This window comes from Caretta caretta, chromosome 1, assembly GCF_965140235.1.
Source record: "Caretta caretta isolate rCarCar2 chromosome 1, rCarCar1.hap1, whole genome shotgun sequence".
NCBI classification, from domain to species: domain Eukaryota; kingdom Metazoa; phylum Chordata; order Testudines; family Cheloniidae; genus Caretta; species Caretta caretta.
In genome coordinates this window covers 355,120,608-355,135,557 of record NC_134206.1, presented here as the reverse complement: position 1 = coordinate 355,135,557, position 14,950 = coordinate 355,120,608, and the positions used below count along the sequence as shown (strand labels likewise).

The 14,950-nt window shown below is 51.4% G+C and overlaps 1 protein-coding gene across 1 annotated transcript; it reads right to left on the bottom strand.

The window, feature by feature from the left end:
• Window positions 1-10,325: 10,325 nt before the first annotated feature.
• Window positions 10,326-14,813, bottom strand: NME6 (NME/NM23 nucleoside diphosphate kinase 6). The gene is made up of 5 exons (XM_048826586.2): window positions 14,688-14,813; window positions 13,591-13,693; window positions 12,429-12,468; window positions 11,623-11,783; window positions 10,326-11,318 (listed from the first exon to the last, which is right to left on the bottom strand). Exons 1-5 carry the CDS (start codon window positions 14,775-14,777, stop codon window positions 11,152-11,154), a joined length of 561 nt encoding a protein of 186 aa, XP_048682543.2. The 5' UTR covers window positions 14,778-14,813; the 3' UTR covers window positions 10,326-11,151.
• Between the last annotated feature and the right edge of the window lie 137 nt (window positions 14,814-14,950).

Below are 14,950 nucleotides of genomic sequence, written 5' to 3'. Positions count from 1 at the left end.
AACACATCATTGACTTGCTTTCTTTTAAGGGCAAAATAGCAGCATGTGACGCTCCTCAGGGTTTTTAGCAGCAGACCCACTAGGGAAGGGGAAGTAGTGGGCAAGAGGACCAGTGGGCAGGCAATGTGCATGATCAGTGCTAGTTATTCACATGGCTAATCTAATCGCCTTCTATGATGAGATTACTGGTTCTGTGGATGAAGGGAAAGCAGTGGATGTATTGTATCTTGACTTTAGCAAAGCTTTTGACACGGTCTCCCACAGTATTCTTGTCAGCAAGTTAAAGAGGTATGGGCTGGATGAATGCACTATAAGGTGGGTAGAAAGTTGGCTAGATTGTCGGGCTCAACGGGTAGTGATCAATGGCTCCATGTCTAGTTGGCAGCCGGTGTCAAGTGGAGTGCCCCAGGGGTCGGTCCTGGGGCCGGTTTTGTTCAATATCTTCATAAATGATCTGGAGGATGGTGTGGATTGCACTCTCAGCAAATTTCCGGATGATACTAAACTGGGAGGAGTGGTAGATACGCTGGAGGGCAGGGATAGGATACAGAGGGACCTAGACAAATTGGAGGATTGGGCCAAAAGAAATCTGATGAGGTTCAATAAGGATAAGTGCAGGGTCCTGCACTTAGGACGGAAGAACCCAATGCACAGCTACAGACTAGGGACCGAATGGCTCGGCAGCAGTTCTGCGGAAAAGGACCTAGGACAGTGGACGAGAAGCTGGATATGGGTCAGCAGTGTGCCCTTGTTGCCAAGAAGGCCAATGGCATTTTGGGATGTATATGTAGGGGCATAGTGAGCAGATCGAGGGACGTGATCGTTCCCCTCTATTCGACATTAGTGAGGCCTCATCTGGAGTACTGTGTCCAGTTTTAGGCCCCACACTACAAGAAGGATGTGGATAAATTGGAGAGAGTCCAGTGAAGGGCAACAAAAATGATTAGGGGTCTGGAACACGTGACTTATGAGGAGAGGCTGAGGGAACTGGGATTGTTTAGTCGGCAGAAGAGAAGAATGAGGGGGGATTTGATAGCTGCTTTCAACTACCTGAGAGGTGGTTCCAGAGAGGATGGTTCTAGACTATTCTCAGTGGTAGAAGAGGACAGGACAAGGAGTAATGGTCTCAGGTTGCAGTGGGGGAGATTTAGGTTGGAAATTAGGAAAAACTTTTTCACTAGGAGGGTGGTGAAACACTGGAATGCATTACCTAGGGAGGTGGTAGAATCTCCTTCCTTAGAAGTTTTTAAGGTCAGGCTTGACAAAGCCCTGGCTGGGATGATTTAATTGGGGATTGGTCCTGCTTTGAGCAGGGGGTTGGACTAGATGACCTCCTGAGGTCCCTTCCAACCCTGATATTCTATGATTCTATGAAGGAACTGCGTATGTTCAGTTTGGAAAAGAGGAGGTTGAGGGGGACATGGTAGTGGGTCTTCAAATACTTGAAATGTTGCCATAAAAAGATGGAGAAAAATGGCTCTCTCTTGCCACATAGGGCAGGACAAGAGGCAATAGGTTCACACGACAGCATAGCAGATTGAGATTAATTCTCTGGAAAAACTTCCTAACTGTGAGAAGAGTAGGGCAATGGAACAGACTGCCGTATGTTATCCTTATCACAGCTGGCATCTCACACAGGAAGTGTGGGATCTCTGAAAGGCTGCTGGCAGGCAGCAGCAGGGTGAGTACTATGCGCAAAATCACAAAGAGGAAGTTGCACAACCAGGTGCCGGCTGCAGGCAGACAGGCGGCTCAAGATGAAGACCTAGCACAGGGGGTGGCAGATGGCAACACAGGCTCTTGACCGTCACCAGCAGCAATGAGCCAAGCCCAAGGACAGGGAGAGGTACAGCTGGGCTGCGTGCTGGCAGGAGGAACTGGGGGCTCCTGCCCACAGTAGGTTGGCCACAAGCTGGGCATCATGGGATGGTGATGAGGAAGAAGTATGTGGGCAAATGTAGGTGCCAGTCTCCGAGGATCCCCCCATGATCATCCCATTTCCAGACAGCTTCCGATGTACATAGCACCATGAACGGGAGCTGCTGCATCACCAGCTGCAATTAGAGCCCCAGCAGGCTGAATGCTCCCTCCCCGGTGCTGGTCTCCAGGGCCATCACGCTACCTACAACAGGGTTGCAAAGGGGCAAGGACGCAGGTCAGACACCCCAGCAGGTTGTGCAGTGAGTGCTGACCCTGTGGATCAGCGAGCGCAAGACCTCAGGGCAGGGAGCGCTGACCCACAGTGTATGGGTATGTGAGAGTGACCTCAGGGTGTGCAGTTAGCGCTGGCCCAGGGCGTGTGTGTAAGACCCCAGCGAGGGCCAGACAGCGAACCACAAGCCAGGGCATGTGTGAGATCCCACATCACTCAACTTCCATGCAGGCCTGGGCATGGGGCTCTGAAGGGAGCTGGAGTTGTAGAGGGGATTCTCAGGCCATGTCTATACTACCACTTGTGTCACTCTAACGTACATCACTCAGGGGTGTGAATAAACCACCAAGCAACACAAGTTTCACCGACAGAAGCGCCGGTGTGGACAGCCCTATGTTGCTAAGAGAGCTTCTTCCGCCAACTTGGCTACCACCGCTTCCGAGGGGTTCATTAACCACATCAACGGGAGAGCGCTCTCCCCTCGGCTTACAGCGGCTATGTGAGAGAACTTCGCCATGCAACCGCATTGGTACAGTTGCGCTGACGTAAGCTCTCCAAGTGCAAGAGGTTTGTGTTCCTGCGTGAGCAGCTGCCTGCACTAGTGGAGAACAGGGAAAGGCCATGCAGACGTGGTGTGACCTGCACAGGAACCCAAATTAATCCAGCTGTGCACGGACCGAATGTCAGAAACTGAGAGAATTGCTTCTGGGCTCTGGAAAGCTCCAGCTTGTGTCCCCTCTCATTTCATTGCTCTCCCAGGTAACAATCCCAGTTTTCCAATCTCTATTCATAGGTTTTTCCAGGCCCCCTGATCATTCTTGTTGCTCTTAGAATCATAGAATATCAGGGTTGGAAGGGGACCTCAGGAGGTCATCTAGTCCAAGCCCCTGCTCAAAGCAGGACCGATCCCCAACTAAATGTCAGCTTGTCAACTTGTCAGCAAGTTAAGGAAGTATGGGCTGGATGAATGCACTATAAGGTGGGTAGAAAGCTGGCTAGATTGTCGGGCTCAACGGGTAGTGATCAATGGCTCCATGTCTACTTGGCAGCCGGTATCAAGTGGAGTGCCCCAAGGGTCGGTCCTGGGGCCGGTTTTGTTCAATATCTTCATAAATGATCTGGAGGATGGTGTGGATTACACTCTCAGCAAATTTGCGGATGATACTAAACTGGGAGGAGTGGTAGATACGCTGGAGGGGAGGGATAGGATACAGAAGGACCTAGACAAATTGGAGGATTGGGCCAAAAGAAATCTGATGAGGTTCAATAAGGATAAGTGCAGGGTCCTGCACTTAGGATGGAAGAATCCCATGCACAGCTACAGACTAGGGACCGAATGGCTCGGCAGCAGTTCTGCGGAAAAGGACCTAGGGGTGACAGTGGACGAGAAGCTGGATATGAGTCAGCAGTGTGCCCTTGTTGCCAAGAAGGCCAATGGCATTTTGGGATGTATAAGTAGGGGCATAGCAAGCAGATCGAGGGACGTGATCGTTCCCCTCTATTCGACATTGGTGAGGCCTCATCTGGAGTACTGTGTCCAGTTTTGGACCCCACACTACAAGAAGGATGTGGAAAAATTGGAGAGGGTCCAGCGAAGGGCAACAAAAATGATTAGGGGTCTAGAACACATGAGTTATGAGGAGAGGCTGAGGGAGCTGGGATTGTTTAGCCTGCAGAAGAGAAGAATGAGGGGGGATTTGATAGCTGCTTTCAACTACCTAAAAGGGGGTTCCAAAGAGGATGGCTCTAGACTGTTCTCAATGGTAGCAGATGACAGAACGAGGAGTAATGGTCTCAAGTCGCAGTAGGGGAGGTTTAGATTGGATATTAGGAAAAACTTTTTCACTAAGAGGATGGTGAAACACTGGAATGCGTTACCTAGGGAGGTGGTAGAATCTCCTTCCTTAGAGGTTTTTAAGGTCAGGCTTGACAAAGCCCTGGCTGGGATGATTTAACTGGGAATTGGTCCTGCTTCGAGCAGGGGGTTGGACTAGATGACCTTCAGGGGTCCCTTCCAACCCTGATATTCTATGATTCTATGATTCTAAATCAGCCCAGCCAGGGCTTTGTCAAGCCTGACCTTAAAAACCTCAAAGGAAGGAGATTCCACCACCTCCCTAGGTAATACATGCCAGTGCTTCACCACCCTCCCAGTGAAAAAGTTTTTCCTAATATCCAACCTAAACCTTCCCCACTGCAACTTGAAACCATCACTCCTTGTTCTGTCATCTGCTACCACTGAGAACAGTCTAGATCCATCCTCTTTGGAACCCACTTTCAGGTAGTTGAACGCAGCTATCAAATCCCCCCTCATTCTTCTCTCCTGCAGACTAAACAATCCCACTTCCCTCAGCCTCTCCTCATAAGTCATGTGTTCCTGTCCTCTAAACATTTTTGTTGCCCTCTGCTGGATGCTTTCCAATTTTTCCACATCCTTCTTGTAGTGTGGGGCCCAAAACTGGACACAGGACTCCAGATGAGGCCTCACCAATGTCGAATAGAGGGGAACGATCACGTCCCTCTATCTTCTGGCAATGCCCCTACTTATACAGCCCAAAATGCCATTAGCCTTCTTGGCAACAAGGGCTCACTGTTGACTCATATCCAGCTTCTCATCCACTGTAACCTCTAGGTCCTCTTCTGCAGATCTGCTGCCTAGCCATTCGGTCCCTAGTCTATAGCAGTGCATGGGATTCTTCCGTCCTAAGTGCAGGACTCTGCACTTGTCCTTGTTGAACCTCATCAGATTTCTTTTGGCCCAATCCTCCAATTTGTCTAGGTCCCTCTGTATCCTTTCCCTACCCTCCAGTGTATCTACCACTCCTCCAAGTTTAGTGTTAACTCCAAACTTCCTGAGGGTGCAATCCACGCCATTCTCCAAATCATTAATGAAGATATTGAACAAAACCAGCCCCAGGACCGACCCTTGGGGCACTCCACTTGATACCGGCTGCCAACTAGACATGGAGCCATGGATCACTACCTGTTGAGCCCGACAATCTAGCCAGCTTTCTATCCACCTTTATAGTCCATTCATCCAGCCCATACTCCTTTAAACTTGCTGGCAAGAATACTGTGGGAGACCATATCAAAAGCTTTGCTAAAGTGAAGGAATAACACGTCCACTGCTTTCCCCTCATCCACAGAGCCAGTTATCTCGTCATAGAAGACAATTAGATTAGTCAGGCATGACTTGACCTTGGTGAATCCATGCTGACTGTTCCTGATCACTTTCCTCTCCTCTAAGTGCTTCAGAATTGATTCCTTGAGGACCTGTTCCATGATATTTCCAGGGACCGAGGTGAGGCTGACTGGTCTGGAGTTCCCCGGATCCTCCTCCTTCCCTTTTTTAAAGATGGGCACCACATTAGCCTTTTTCCAGTCATCCAGGACCTCCCCCGTTCGCCAGGAGTTTTCAAAGCTAATGGCTAATGGCTCTGCAGTCACATCCGCCAACTCCTTTAGCACACTCGGATGCAGCGCATCCGGCCCCATGGACTTGTGCTCATCCAGCTTTTCTAAATAGTCCCGAACCACTTCTTTCTCCAGAGGGCTGGTCACCTCCTCCCCATGCTGTGCTCTTCTCTGAACCCCCTTTACTTCTGCCATATCCTTTTTGAGATGGGGAGACCTCTGCCGCACCCAGTGTCCAGAGAAAGCTGCACCATTGATCTATATAATGGCATCAGAATATTTTCCATATGATCCTCCATTCCGTGCCTTATGCACCCTAACATCTTGTTTGCTTTATTGACCAGAGCTGTGCACTGAGCAGAATTTGCCACCAAACAGTCTCCACTGACACCAGGTCCCCTTCCTGAGTTGATTCAGACCCTGTAACGTACGTGAGTAGTTTACATTTTCCTCCAGTGTGCATTGTTTTTGCATTTATTGACATTAAACTTTATTTGCCATCATGTTGCCCATCCCTCTGGCTTGGTCAAGTCTCTGAATATTTCAGTCCTCTCTGACTCTAGCTAACCTAAATAACTTTGTGGGCCTGGTAACTTGTTGTCAAGGTTCCTTCCCCACTCTGAACTCTAGGGGACCTGCATGAAAGACCCCCTAACCTTGTTTTTACCAGCTTAGGTTAAAAACTTCCCCAAGGTACAAACTTTTCCTTGTCCTTGAACCCTATACTGCCACCACCAAGCGTTTTAAACAAAGAACAGGGAAAGAGACCACTTGGAGATGTCTTCCCCCAAGCCCTACACCCCCTTTCCTGGGGAAGGCTTGATAAGAATCCTCACCAATTTGTACAGGTGAACACAGACCCAAACCCTTGGATCTTAAGAACAATGAAAAATCAATCAGGTTCTTAAAATAATAATTTTATTTAAAGAAAAGGTAAAAGAATCACTTCTGTAAAATGAGGATGGTAAATACCTTACAGGGTAATCAGATTCAAAACATAGAGAATCCCTCTAGGCAAAACCTTAAGTTACAAAAAGACACAAAAACAGGAATATACATTCCATCCAGTACAGCTTATTTTACCAGCCACTAAACAAAAGGAAATCTAGCTAGATTACTTACTAACGTAACAGGAGTTGTAAGGCTGCATTCCTGATCTGTTCCCACAAAAGCATCACACAGGCAGACAAACCCTTTGTTCCCTCCCCTCCAGATTTGAAAGTATCTTGTCCCCTCATTGGTCATTTTGGGTCAGGTGCCAGCGAGGTTACCTTAGCTTCTTAACCCTTTACAGGTGAAAGGGTTTTGCCTCTGGCCAGGAGGGATTTTATCGCACTGTGGACAGAAAGGTGGTTACCCTTCCCTTTATATTTATGACACTTGTTGCTTCATAAACTAACAATTTGCTCCAGCATCATTTCTTCTGGTCACTGCTAGGAACTAATATTATCAGGAAAGAGCAGGTCTGGGGTAGTACCTCCCCAACAGCCTCTGTAGTGAGGGCTGACTGGTACAGATCATTTAGCTCCTCACCAATGTCCTTATCTTTCTTAATTGCTCTCTTTTACTCCTTGGTGATCTAGGGGACCCACAAATTCTTTCACAGGCTTCCTGTTTTAGATATAATCAATTATAGGGCCTGAAGGGGCTATTATGATCACCTACTCTGACCTCCTGTATCACACAGGCCAGACTTCCCCAAAATAATTCCTAGAGCAGATCTCTTAGAAAAACATCCAGTCTTGGTTTAAAAACTGTCAGGGACCGAGAATTCACCACAACCCTTGGTAAATTGTTCCCACAGTTAATTACTCTCACTGTTAAAAATGTATGCCTTATTTCCAGTCTGAATCTGTCTAGAGTCAACTTCCAGCCTTTGGATCTTGATATACCTTTGTCTGCTAGATCAAAGAGCCCATTATTAAATATTTGTTCTCTATGAAGGTACTTACAGACTGTAATCAAGTTACCCCTTAACCTTCTCTTTAAGCTAAATAGATTGAGTTCCTTGGGTTTATTACTGTAAGACTTGTTTACTAATCCTTTAATCATTCTTGTGGTTCTTCCCTGAATCCTCTCCAATTCATCAACATCCTTGAACTGTGGACTCCAGTATTCCAGCAGTGGTCGCACTAATGCCAAATAAAAAGGCAAAAACGCCACTCTATTCCTACTCAAGATTCCATGTTTATCAATCCCAGGATTGTATTACCTCTTTTGGCCACAGCGTAACACTGGGAGCTCATCCACAACCTCCAAATCTTTTTTAGCCACTCCTTTCCAGGATAGAATCCCCTGTCCTGTAAGTATGGCCTGCATTTTTTGTTCCTAGATGTATATGTTTACATTCAGCCCTCTTAAAATGCAATTTTATTTGTTTGTGCCCAGTTTACCAAGCAATCCAGATTGCTCTGAACCAGTGACCTGACCTCTTTATTATTTATCACTCCCCCAATTACTGTATTATCTGCAAACTTTATCGGTGACAATTTTATGTTTTCTTCCAGGTCATTGATAAAAATATTAAATAAGAACATAAGAACAGCCATCGTGAGTCAGACCAAAGGTCCATCTAGCCCTGTATCCTGTCTTCCAACACTGGCCAACGCCAGACACCCCAGAACAGGTAATCATCAAGTGATCCATCCCCTGTCACCCATTCCCAGCTTCTGGCAAACAGAGGCTAGGGACATTCTTCTTCTTCAGCATGTTTCCAAGTTCCCTGAAGTCATCTACTATGCACAAGATATCCTGCGATGCAGTAGCATTTGTGCACTGATATGAACTATCACCAGTGGATCCTTGCCCATCAACTTCAGAAGCCTGTCCAATCTTAGAGCGACATCTCATGTCTTAGCTCCAGGATGGCTGCATGCTATCCTGTTATCTGCCTGTTCCTCGCAAAATGTTCTTTCAAGTCTTCTGACTACTGAATCTCCAACAAGGATCCTCTGTCTTCCTTGGATGGATAGTAAGTAAGCTTGATTTTCTTAGAGGTTGGACTGAGCTGCCATCCATGTGTATCCCATACATCTGTTCCCTTGGACCTGCTGGATCTCAAGAGGTTTCGTCCGTAGTTTCCAGTCTGCCCATTCTCATCTACCTCCTACTGAGCAGAAAGCAGCTGTGACCTCTTGCCTCTCATCAGGCCTCCTCTCTCACCAATTTCTTTGTGCCCAGCTCTATTCTTCCTTGAACCTGAAGTGCTGGTGTTTACCCAACCTGGTGGTCTGCACTTAAAGAATCCTGTTGTAAATGGCTGTGGGTCTCAAATCTTGGCCCACAGGTTCCCACGCAGCCCTCACACCTGGGCTATCGCTGGGTATCTCATCCTGAACTACTGGAAGTGCGGGGCTCCCAGAGGCATCGCCGACGAGTACCTGACTGGGGTGATGACCAGCCCCAGTGACCGTCTGGAACATACTATTTAAGTCAGAAGGGGAGACATGAAGTTGTTTGAATCACTGAAGCACTTCCCGACTGGCTGCTGCACTGGACCTGACTCTTTCATCATCCCTAAACCTTGCTTCTGGCTCTGACCCCTGGCTTGGTTCCTGCTTCCTTATTCTGGCTCTGTCCACTAGGCCTGACCACCCCTGCTCTGACCACTCGGAAACACTGCCCAAGTCCCAATTCTGACCGCTTGCTTGGACCAATAACCCTTGGAAGGAGAGAATCTACCAACCATGTAGCCATTGTAGACAGTCTCATGATACCATCCCCTCCATAAACTTATCAAGCTCAGTCTTGAAACCAGTTAGGTTTTTTGCCCCCACTGCTCCCCTTGGAAGGCTGTTCCAGAACTTCACTCCTCTGATGGTTAGAAACCTTCACCTAATTTCAAGCCTAAACTTGTTGATGGCCAGTTTATATCCATTTGTTCTTGGGTCTACATTGGTGCTTAACTTAAATAACTCCTCTCCCACCCTGGTATTTATCCCTCTGATGTATTTATAGAGAGCAATCCTATCTCCCCTCAGCCTTTGTTTGGTTAGGCTAAACAAGCCAAGAGCCTTGAGTCTCTTCTTATAAGGTAGGTTTTCCAATCCAGCCAGTCTCCTGACATGGGGCTGGATCAGAACCGGCATCCACTAGATAAAGGCTCTGTGATGGGGCTTAACCCCCATCATATGCAAGGCTAGTGAATACACCCAATTAGTCATGCTTTGCACCCAGGGAGGTGGATAGCGAACTGGCTCCTGGTCAGAGGGCGCAGAGCTAAGCCATAATAAAGTAGACTGAGGGAGCTCAATTGCAGGAGAAACAGCAGAGGAGACAGACCTTTCTGAGAGAAGCCCAGGGGAAGGGTACACAGACAGAATGGGGGTAGTGGGCTACAGGGAAAGATTAGGCTCCTACAAGGGAAGCCCTGAGATAGGGTTTGTAAGTAGAGAAGAGAAGATTTCAGTAGCCCAAGAGTGCAGAACTATTCAGTTTTGTTTGGACTTGTTCATGATACCCCAGAAGAGGTCTGAACTTAGGTGACTTGGGTGGAGGGCTGAAACACAGAAGAGCTGGTGCCATAGGCAGGTGGGCAGTAAGAGCTGCTGGAGCCAAAGATAGTGACACTGATGCTAGGGGGTGCTCCGAAGGTTAGTGAGCCCAACCACAGGCTCCTACCCTGATTCCTTGCATCCCCACAACCTGGGCCCAGGCTGAAACCAGCACCCGAGAGGTGAAGTTGTCTCCTCCATGTGACACAGAGGTATCGCTGAGATCTGGCTCGGACATGCCCGCTAATCCGCTCTGTCAGTGAAAATGCCTGCACCAAAGAAAACTTTATTACTGCAGCACACCATGGCTGTGTTGGAGAAATGCTTTACAGAGGAAAGCACTAGATAAGCAATGAAGATGGTCACTGGTAATGAACAGCCAGAGTGCATGTGGGCAAGGCAGTGGGATGGTTTTGCACCTCACAGAGATATTCCACACCCATCACCAAGATCTGTGCCCTGTGGGGGCAGCCCCTTGTACCCACTGCTCCTAGTTTATATGTGAGCACACTCAGTGCTGGTGAATTGCAGGCTGGAGTTCCTCTGCCATGCTGGAGTTCAGTGGATTCCTGCTGGTATCTAAGGTTTGTCTGTAGCATCCACACTATCTAGGTGCTACATGTGCAGCCAGAGGTAGGTGAGACATTCCCCCAGAGCGTGGTGTAATGTGTATTGCATCTGGTATTTGCCCACTGTAACAGACATTACATAGCTCCCTGTCCTCGTTACAGGGATAGTCTAGCTCAGGGGTCCCCAACGCGGTACCCGTGGGCACCATGGCTCCCGCCGGCCACCATGCTGCCAAAATGCCGCCACCGCGTGTGGCTGCCGGAGAACCGCCTGCCAAAATGCCACCGAGAACCGTTGCCGTTTCTCGGCAGCATTTCGGCGGCGACGCTTCTTGCCGCTGCCGCTTCTCGGTGGTGGGGTGTCCGGCACCTGCCACAGTCTTCTGGGAATACCAATATGCTATTCCCACAGGAAAGGTTGGGGACCACTGGTCTAGCTGGTGCTACTACCAGCACTTCCTGCGTGCAAGGCAAGGCCCTCCGCATCTCCAAGGAGGTTAGTCAAGGGTAAGTCTCCTCTGCTCTAGGATGACTCTGTCCTGCTCGCCTTGGGTAGGCTGTGAACACGCTCCCCCGTGTCATAGCGTGCCAGGCCGCAGCGCAGACGTGGCTCATCCTGCTGGTACCAGAGACTCTCGCTGAACTCCGGGAAGAAGAAGGCAATTTCTCTACGGGCTGATGCCGCCGAGTCTGTTAGAGGAGAGGGGGAGAGAGAGAGAGCGCGCCCTGAGGTGGTGGTGGCACATTGTCTTGATCGTACCCTGAGCTCTACTCAGAGGGGTGGAAGGGACAGCCTACGCTCATGGGCCTACGTTTTACCACTGCATCCCTGAGTCATGGAACTGGGGTGAATGGAGCCTATCTACTTGGATTGGAGGAACCTGCAGGGATGCAAGGACATGTGGTTTGGGCACCAGCAGAGGCAACGAGAGCACCGAGACAGTGCCCCCCTCTGGCCCTTCCTCCACCCCAATGATTGCCCTGGTGTTCTTACCTGAGCCATGTATGGTGTTCCTCGTGTCCGTGAGGCCATAGGCTCCCCGGATGGAGTCTGGAGCTGTATTTCGGGCTCGGTACACTTTTGTGGGTCCCATGAGAGACCTCCAGCGTGCAACAGCATCTTCATGTGCTAGGATATAAGCCCGCATTGGGCCACTGGGGAAACACAGCCAGGTGGGGACAAGAGAAGACAAGATTACTCCAGGATGTGGGCATCTCATGTGCTTTCTATCCTCACAGACACAGCAGTGTCAGAGTGGCAGGCGAAGGTGGCTGCCATGCAGCACTCCTCTAGGACACAGAGCAGACTCATGGTAGCCAGGACCTCAGGGTTATCCCAGGCTGTCAAAACACCCTGATTCCAGGGCAGTGATGTGGCATCAGGTAGCCTAGAAAGAATGGCATTTCTAACAATATAGAACGCACTCCCTCAAGGGCTACACTGGCAGGACAGCACCGAGGATCAGCTGTTGCCAGACTGGAATCACAACGTTCTAGCCTTGAGGCCTGAGCATCCTTCCTTGTCCCATGAAAGCTGCCTCTCTGGGACACAAGTGTCATGAATCCCAGAATGACCTTGCCCAGTGCCTTGTCCCACCCCCATTCTCCCCTTATCAAGGCGTGGGGGGGGGGTTACCCAAAGGGCAGCAGTGTTGCTAGAAGAAGCACCAGCATGAGGGGGCAATGGCATGTGTGTGAGAGTAGGTGTCACCCCCACTCACTCCTGACAGCCAGAACAGCTCCCAACCCCCATGGCTGGGATTCACTGTTAAGCTAGGACTGATAGGGGAGGGGAGGTACCTGGTCATGAACTCCACCAGCCTCCGATAAAAAAATCGCCCTGCAATATGAGAGACAGCATTTCACTCTAAGGGGGCATAGATGTCCAGTTCCCGCATCATACTGATACCCTTGCTTGGCCTTGCCCTACCACCCTCCCCTCACCCCCCTGCCCTTTCCTGTGCTGCTCTTACAATAGGAACAGAGGCATTGCCAGTCCAGGCCACATCTAGCAAAGCATCCTGTCTCTGACTGGGACTGATACCACCTGCTTCGACAGCAGGGGCAGAACCCCCCAGTCGACAATTCTGGGATAACCTGCTCTTGGCAGAGTCTCCGCAGCCCTATCTGTCAATGGCTAGATCCTCCCTGCAGCAGGAGGGTTTATCTTATCCTAGCAGATATAGTAGAAGCCGTTTGTTTGCATCCCATCCATCCCAATAGGGTACATATCTGGTCCCTATTACTCCAGGAGCAGAGCACTTGGCAATTTTTAACGTACTGTATTTATCTTCACAACATGAGGTATGTAGGGAAGTGCTATTACCTCCCTGTCTGGAAACGGGAACTGACATACTAAGTGACTAGTCCAAGGTCATGCAGGAAGTCTGTAGCAGAGCACTATGCATGTAAGTGTCTAATTGTGTTTTGACTCCTACTGAACTCTTGGCCTCAGTAATGCCTCATGGCAGTGAGCTCCACAGATTGTGTGTTGCATAATAAATATTTCCTATGATAAGTCTTGCATGTAGTGCCTTCCACTTTCTTTGAATGACCTGTTGCATTCAGAGAGAGTGAACAGGACTTCCTGATTTACCTCCTATCTATCCTAGGGTTTATACTGGCATCTATCCCCATAGTATCAGACCACTTTCCAAGAGAAATCAGTTCTGTATTCCTCTGTCATGCCCCCTTTCATTCTTCTCTTCATTGAACTACACAATCCCTGTCTTCGAATCTCTCTCCACACAAGAGTCTTTCCAACTCTCTCCTGGTCTTTGCCTATCTCTCAACCCCATCCTTCTGCAATGTCCCTCCTGAGAGAGGCTAAGCTGTACCCTTCCCTGTGCTCCCCAGTTCCCATTTCCACACTTCCTGCATGAGCAAAGACAACCTCCCGTCCCAGGGTTCATGCCCTGAAGGGCCCAGTTAGAGCCAGCAGCAAGCTCCCTGTGATCACTACCTGAGTGCTCCTGGTAAAATCGCTGGCTATCTTCCCTTCTCCACATCAGCTCCTTGGTCCGCACGATGAGGAATTTGTTGTTCAGGATGGTCTCGTGCACGGCCTGGAAAGGCAGGGCAAGGGTGAGGCACAAACACATCAGATGTTGCAGAGCAAAGACTTCAGCCAAGGAACCAGGGGGATCCTGACTACTGGGAGAAAGGTGTGGTCAGAGAAAGAGAGACTGCAGGGCTGAGCACAGGGGGCAGGTACAGGCTAGCTCCTGGAAATGGGTACAGTGCAACTAGAATAATTCACAAGGCCTCATACTCCACCGACCTGAATTCTGGGGTAGGGCGGGGTATCACCCACGGACGTCCCGCGGGGGGGGGGGGGGGATGGGACAGGCCAGGGGGGGGGAATCACCCACGGACACCCCGCGGGGGGGGATGGGACAGGCCGGGGTGGGGGAATCACCCACGGACACCCCGCGGGGGGGGATGGGACAGGCCGGGGGGGGGGAATCACCCACGGACACCCCGCGGGGGGGATGGGACAGGCCGGGGGGGGGGAATCACCCACGGACACCCCGCGGGGGGGGATGGGACAGGCCGGGGGGGGGAATCACCCACGGACACCCCGCGGGGGGGGATGGGACAGGCCGGGGGGGGGGGAACCACCCACTGAGGTCCCGTGGGGGGGATGGGACAGGCCGGGGGGGGGGGGGGGAACCACCCACTGAGGTCCCGTGGGGGGGATGGGACAGGCCGGGGGGGGGGGGGGAACCACCCACTGAGGTCCCGTGGGGGGGATGGGACAGGCCGGGGGGGGGGGAATCACCCACTGAGGTCCCGTGGGGGGGATGGGACAGACCGGGGGGGGGGGGGGGGAATCACCCACTGAGGTCCCGGGGGGGGGATGGGACAGGCCGGGGGGGGGGAATCACCCACTGAGGTCCCGTGGGGGGGATGGGACAGACCGGGGGGGGGGGGGGAAATCACCCACTGAGGTCCCGTGGGGGGGATGGGACAGGCCGGGGGGGGGAATCACCCACGGAGGCCTCCCGGGGCGTGGACCGGGCCGCTGCGGGGGGGCCCGGCGGCCGCTCCGCCCCTCACCTCCAGCACCGGCGGGTGGGCCACGGCGTCGGGCTTCAGCAGCGCCAGCGTGAGCTGCAGCGGGCGCGCGGAGCGCAGCACGGCCCCCATGGCGCTCCCGGCGGCGGCGCGCGGGCGAGCCGGGGAGGGGAGGGGCCGCTCGGAGGCGGGCTCGGGGGCGGGGGCGGGGGCGCGCGGGCGGGCCGGGGAGGGGAGGGGAGGGGAGGGGCCGCTCGGAGGCGGGCTCGGGGCCGGCGCGGGGGCGGGGGCGCGCGGGCGGGCCG